The 7,128-nt window shown below is 37.9% G+C and overlaps 1 protein-coding gene across 1 annotated transcript; it reads right to left on the bottom strand.

The window, feature by feature from the left end:
• Positions 1-5,528: 5,528 nt before the first annotated feature.
• LOC149166773 (S-adenosylmethionine decarboxylase proenzyme-like) lies at positions 5,529-6,686 on the bottom strand. The gene has a single exon (XM_089430249.1). The coding sequence runs from the start codon at positions 6,684-6,686 to the stop codon at positions 5,529-5,531; it is 1,158 nt and encodes a 385-aa protein (XP_089286375.1).
• Positions 6,687-7,128: the final 442 nt, after the last annotated feature.

The following is a 7,128-nucleotide window of genomic DNA, read 5'->3' as shown; positions in this document are numbered from 1 at the left end:
TTGTCTTGTGTCAAGCTCCTTAAAAAAATGAAACAAAGGCTATGAGGATAGTTATTTTACTATGTCAACCTCATTAAAAAATGAAATAGGTTCCCACAAGGATAGTTATTTTACTATGTCAGCCTTGTTAAAAAATGAAATGGGTCTCCATGAGCATGGTTCTTTTCCTATGTCAAGCTCATTAAAAAATGAAATAAATCCCCTTATGATTCGATTCTTTGATTAGATCTCATAAAATCTAGTCAAGTCTTTCACTTGATCTCGTAACTGAACCTTCATTCCATCCACTTAGGTGAATGAAATGAAGCTTGGGGGGCATGTTCCTCTAATTAATTCATTATGTTGAGGGCATGTAAACTTATCTCAAACATAGTTTATCTTCGTTTCAAGCTTGTGTAAAAATGAAACCAAATCCAAGCATAGTTTGTTTCTGTTTCAAGCTTGTGTAAAAATGAAACTACTTCCCTTTTTACCTATTGTGATTGTTGTTTCTATCAATCGATTTTTGCTAGATGAGCCTTGGTTGTTGCATTCCATCACCACTATCTCTTTAGCCGATCATTCACTTTCACTTGGTTGTTTTACCCTTTCCTGAGGAACATCGATAATGAGTGGTCTTATTCGCCAACCTCTTGACCTTTACATGTTTCGAGCAGTTCCATGATAACTGGAACCAATTGCTCTCCTTTTATACAACTCATTCTTCCAAGTAGAGTCATTTTTCAACTCTTTTCTAGCTCTCGAAAAATAAAAATATTGTCGAGTACTTGTCATTTGGAACTTGTAAAAGTAAATAAAATGATGTCTACTCAGTATACGTTTACCCATTTTTCGGCCTGAGATTGACTATTTACAAAAAAGCTACACCTTGGTTGACATGGTCAAGAGGTTCTCTCGAATATTGTTTTCTACCATTTTGGGTTCAAGGGACAAATTACGAAAAGGGACATGATGGAGTTTTATTTTTTGTCTCTTTTTCAAACTACATAAATATGAAAAATATACCTAGTTATTCTTACGCCGAACTCATTAAAATGTTAGGACGAAAGACTTGTCACCATGATGAGCCCTAGTTCTCCTTCCTAGGACTCGTAAAATTCACTAGGATGGATTCACCTGAAGGGTGAACATATACGACAAGCATATGGTATCCTCTTCGAGCTTGTGTAAAAATAAAGAGGTACTCACTACAAATAGTTGGGAAAAGTGAAAGTGAAACATCGCTTGTATAGGCAGCATTTCGCTCTTGAACATGACACTCATCTTTTTCTCGTGTTGGGTTTGGGATATTCTCTTTTAGTCTCTTGTCCTTTCAGGTTTGGGTAATCCATTTTTCCTCTCATTCGATTACTCCATGTCATCATTCCTATGCTATGTCAAATGTTGCCACGATCCGGAGTCATGTCGCCGATATATTCAAGAGAAGTCCTATCTACAGTCTATTACCTATACATTGTCTGACTCTTTTCTACAGTCTTGGATCCTACTCATTTCATTCCATTTTATTCCTTTTTTCATGTCAATGATGGGGAAATCATCATGGCCCTCCTTCGATGGGCACTTCCTGTCGACTTCAAGTTATTATCTAGGAAGATGACATAGAAACTCCCTTTCAATACCTTAGATCTTGCATACCTTAATGGAAAGTTCTTCACATTTGACGATAGGTTTTCAATTTTGGCATTTGATCGGGTGATTCCATGAGTGTTTGACTTCAACATTGTTATCACATTCACTAATTGTACTGTCCTACCTTGAGAGCTATTGTAATTATGGGTGGTTCCTCTCATGCCTATTAACGGTCCACATAAATGGCTGGTAATCAGGTGGTTTTCTAGCATCTTCTATTGTGACACGTTCATTCGCATGTTAGAATTTGTACTTTGATCAAGTTGGGATGGAGAACAAGACCCTAAGTTTTATCTGATATGACTCAGATTGCGTGGAGTTGTGTATTTTTCATCATTGTACACAAGTTTCCTCTATATCGATGGATGAGACCATACCGTGGGACTTTACATTTATGATGATGCTTCTATATCAGATGGCTACGTCCATACCTTGGATCTTAGATTATAGATGATCCTTCTGTATTGGATAGTTGCGCCCATGCCATGGATCCTTTCATATAGTCCTTACTATCTGGATGGTTGCATCCATACCGTGGATTCATTTTTTGACATATGTATATGTATATGCATCCTTGATTTTCAGGTCTCTTGACAGTTTTTTTCTCGTCCTTGCAAAATCTTGTAAAGCATCTCAGCAATCACTCCCTGTTCTGCCCGAAATGCCCGAAACATGACCATAATGCAATGTACTCATTCATATATGCAATTCAGATCCTTCCTAAGACATTTATTGGAAAATGCCTTCATCTTTCCATGGAGAAAGAGCTCTTAAACCCTAATTTGAGAATCATCACTCTTATGAGGCTAAAAACCACAATGGTCACATGTTGCACTATACCAGACCCGCGATGGAATCACTCTGTTTTCTCATATACCTACGATGATCCAAAAAAGGAAACTTTCTCGAAGAGGATGAGAATATTTGTGATCTAAAAGGTTCTAGAGCGGCAAGATGGAGGTTTTTTGGTGTAGATGAGATCGAATTCTCCCAACTTGGCCTCTTGGTCTTATTTCTATGAGCTACCTTCTTGATATGAGGGCCTACTCCTATCTTTGGAGAGATCCTAACTCCCTTTCCTATCCTATATATTCATCCTCTCCCATTCCCAAATGGTTAGAGGTTGGTTGGTCTATGTCTATTTGCACCCTTATGCTAAGATTGTGCATATATGCTACTCATTTGGCCTGAATAAGGAGTGCTTGGAGAGCTTAGCTTGGAATTGGATATTCATTCAAGTAGAGCCTATCAACATTAAGGCTTAGTTGTATGCTTCTCCTTATTTTCCATTAATACACAATTGCTGGTTCAATTTCCCTAAATGTATATCCTCATGTATCGTTTAGCTTAACATTCCTAGATTAGTTAAGTATGTTGCTTTTGAATATGTTATTTCTGTTTTCATGCCTTGTTGTGTCTTGATCTCTTATCTTTATAGGCACCAAGTGATAAGTGGCAAACTATTTCTGTGGGCACTGAACGATTAAGGCTTTTAAGAAAACAACCCAAGATAGAGATTTGGGACAAAGCCATCCAACGATATGATGTTGAGATAAGTGCTCTATGAGCTCAGCTTGTCATTTGGCCCTCCTTCTAATGCTAAAATTTTTCTGATAAGATGGAATGTACCTCCAATAGCTCATGGGCCTCCCCAATGTGAAGTCCCAGTTAGACCTCACATTTTTTGGGATAGGATACCTATATGATGTGTAGGCCCATCTATCATCATGTCGATTTCGCTCCTAGATATCAAGTGAGGAGTTGTGAGAGTGAAGGCAAGAATGAGATGCCCGAAACATGGAAACAAAGTCAACCTAAGATTGACAAACTACAAATTCATGAGATACAAGAGAGTAATAGCAACAACAAGAAGAAGTATGCCATGAGAAGGGTGAGTGAGCTAAAACCATCTCAAACATACACGAACAAGAATGTGACAAAGGTTAATTACAAATCAATTCACAATAGGTTACTGGCATGACATGTTATAAATAAGCACAGATTAAAAGAAGACATGAAAGCACACTTGAAAACATGGTGGAAATATAAGAATGTCAATACAACAATCATAAAGATGCACGGGAACACTAATGAAAACAAATAAATTATTATTAATGTTGTGGAAAATACAAGTACATATTCTGCGATTCATCAAAGCCCAACAATGGAATATGGGCTACTCATAGCATTACCCAGTGAAAAACTCTAGCCTTGCCACAACTCACGCTATCAGTTACCAAGAGTTTAGTGACTCTAGCTCTTCAAGCACATATCAACTATCTAATGGTAGTCCTAGTTCTAGTGCTAAAATCTCCCCCTTGAAAAAAGGTATGGGGGCATATTTATAAAGGTGAGGTGATTTTTCAATTACCATAACCTTTGACCTACTCTCAACACTATTGAACTTCCTCACAAGTCTCTCTTGTCCAATGACTATCATATGCCCAACTGATCTATGCATAGATATGGGCATTACATTGACAAATATGTACATTTTGATAGAAGAGAAACTGCGAAGAGAATAAAGAAGAATTTTGGAAACCCTAGGGTATTAGTTGCCAATGTATTTGCCACGTGAGGGACAAGGTTGTGTTGTTTTCTGGCTTTTCTTGTGCCTTGTTTTTATTCTACCAACTTTTGATGTCATGCCCTTGATATTACTAACTTGTTCTAGACGTTTGTGTGCATCTAGCTTTTTAGCTTGTCGAAACCCTAATTGCACAACCTCAAAGAGAAACACTAGCTTCCTCCTTGCAAATCAGCATTTTGTTCCCTTTCTTCTACTTGCAAATAAATAACGTTGTTCATTGTGTTGTAGTGCTAAGAGCCATGTATGCTCATTTCTTTGAACTTGTTTCTTTGATAACCATATTGTTCATCAAGAAGATCATCTTCCTTCTCTATAGCTTCATCATTGTCTCCTTCTTCATTTGTTTCATTTTTGATTTCGATAATAATTCCCTCTTAACTCTTCTTGATCCATATTCTCACCAAAGTGTGTTCCCTGCTCATCACTTGCATACGATGGATCCTTATCCCCGTGAAACACCAATAAACTAACTTGCTTCTTATCAATGTTAATATTGTGTTGTCTTGTGATGAAATAACAAGTCTTCACAAGATGCTAATTGGCTATAATTACCATATAAAATAAAAGCCCATTTTGCCTACCTCTCATAATCTCAACATGGCTTTAACAAAGGTGAATTAGAATTATCTACATATAATTGAATCAAAAAACTTAGAATCCTCTATAATTGCCACTACAAACATGGCCATTGTATCGATTATCATATGACCATTGTATTGATTATCATAAGCAAAAGACAAACAACCTACTGAAATTACAAAATATAGTAGGCATACCAATCAACTGCAGGATATAGGCACTTAGAGAAACAACGAAATGCAGATATACCAATGGACAATCAATTCCAAGACACCGTAACAGAATTATTCATATATGCAATACGCATTACTGTGATTCATACCATTTTTTCCAAAATTATTAACCTCTTAATTTTACATTAAATCCAATGAGATAAAGAATGGGAACTATACAGTCTCTACATAAAACTAAATTATGTACAAAATATATGACACGAGAAAATAGCAAGATGAAGAGATTTGAATGACCAGTTATAAAAAAAAGTGATCATTGATGATCATTCGAGTACATAGCAACAAATTATGCATGTTTGTTTGATTGTAATTCATTTCTTTGTTGAACAAATTAGTACCGAAGTACTTTCTTGACATGAGAACGTACGACGCTACAACCCTCTACAGAGAACAATAAATTGCACTAACAAAGTGATAACATGGAACAAAATAGATCCATCGTGAAGCAAATGGTAGAACATTATAAAGCCCACTCGGAAAGAAGCTTGATGTGTGTATCAATCTTTCGGGGCATCGCACTCAATATGCTTCTTTGCCTTCTTTTTCACTCGCAAATAATCATTTCCTTCACGTTCCTCTTCCCGGGTAACAGAAGCCAGTTTAGACTCAGCATTGGCAATTCTGTAAGTGCAATATATAACACTACCCTTCTTTGTAAGCTCCTGTTGAGCTATCATTTCACAAGTATACCCCTGCGGACAAATTGGTTTGGTCCATGAAGATTGACAAGCGCCAGCATTGACATGAACTGCAATAGAGAATACCATAGGCTTGAAACAACTTAATACCCTCTCCACCAACGCTTGTAGATCACAATCCTTAGGATCATAACCCATGGCTTCAAAACTTGCATAACTGAAACCATCTTCCGGAGTTACATGAATTGTAGATAAAGCAGGTCCTTCAATAGAATTCATAGAGTAACCGCAAGGATCAAATTCAAAATCACAGACTTTCGCCTGAGGAAGAATTTTCGATATACCGGAATTAAGTGTCATTTCTGCCGCAGAATTACAATGATGCTTGTAAAACAGGGAAGCACAGTTGCGGTCAAGCTGAGTCATGCACATCTCCAATGTCAAAACTGGAGAAGACGCACCACCCTCCGATGCGAAATCATCAGAAGAAGCGGAGTAGATATGCCAGTTGTAAAACGTTCCAGAATTTCCCATAACATAAGCCATTCCACCAGATCCAAGAGCTGCAAAGTACTTATCCAGATATGACACTTCCTCAGAAAAGCTCCGGTGAGGAAATGGCTGTGCTCCGGGATGGATGAATGTTCCACGAGTGTATTTAACATTTTTTACAGAGAGAGACAGGCTGGTTGCATTGCTTAATATCGGAGGGATGGAAAGCAGCAGCTTGGTCGTCCCGCAGGTTTTGAGAATGATCTTGTATGGGTAAACAAAGAGACTCGACTCTGACAAGAGATATGAATCGAAATGTTCATTAGAGAGCTCAGAAACTATTTTGCATTCGGCTGCGTTGAGCATTTCATCCAATTGGGTTCGAGTGAGTGCCCTTAGGCCCCTGCCCTCTGTTTCAGTAAAAAATGAAGATGCAAAAAACTCAATCTCTAACCGCTTTTCAAATCCCTCGAAACCAATTGCAGTCATTGGGCCGGCAACCACTTCTTCACAGGCCATATCCATTTTGAACTGTAGCAGAGATGGAATACAAAACAAGGACCTCCTCCTAGCGATCTAATTCTAAATCCTAAGTGCACAGTTGTTACTCTGAGAATATTAGGATGGCTCTCGGACGCACTGCACAGAAATGCAAACCAAAACCAGATGTGAGATTCTGTACAGTAACAGTATTTGATAATGAAGATGCATACTATCTACAATTGCAGCTAAATGAATTCATAGTTTCCTAAAACAAAAAACGTCTGTCGATCAATTCGTAGCATAGAAAGAAAACTTACGTTGGAGTAAGCAGCAGTGCGGAATTTCTGGATGCCACCGCGAGGTCGAACGTCTTCAGTCTTGTATCCCAAGGGAGTTTCGTATTGCCAATAATTTAATAGCTTCGTCCCACCTTTTGCGTCCATCACAACATTCGCCCTTTCTGAATTAACCCAAAACAAGCTAC

This window comes from Pinus tabuliformis, chromosome 5_1, assembly GCF_031772625.1.
Source record: "Pinus tabuliformis cultivar Carrire ecotype Pingquan chromosome 5_1, CPIR1, whole genome shotgun sequence".
NCBI classification, from domain to species: Eukaryota; Viridiplantae; Streptophyta; class Pinopsida; order Pinales; family Pinaceae; genus Pinus; species Pinus tabuliformis.
The sequence above is the reverse complement of the archived record's forward strand: the minus strand, read 5'-3'. Positions and strand labels throughout refer to the sequence as shown.

Bases quoted from the DNA above. Each gene is read 5' to 3' on its own strand.
- LOC149166773 (XM_089430249.1), bottom strand. From the start codon at position 6,686: ATGGATATGGCCTGTGAAGAAGTGGTTGCCGGCCCAATGACTGCAATT.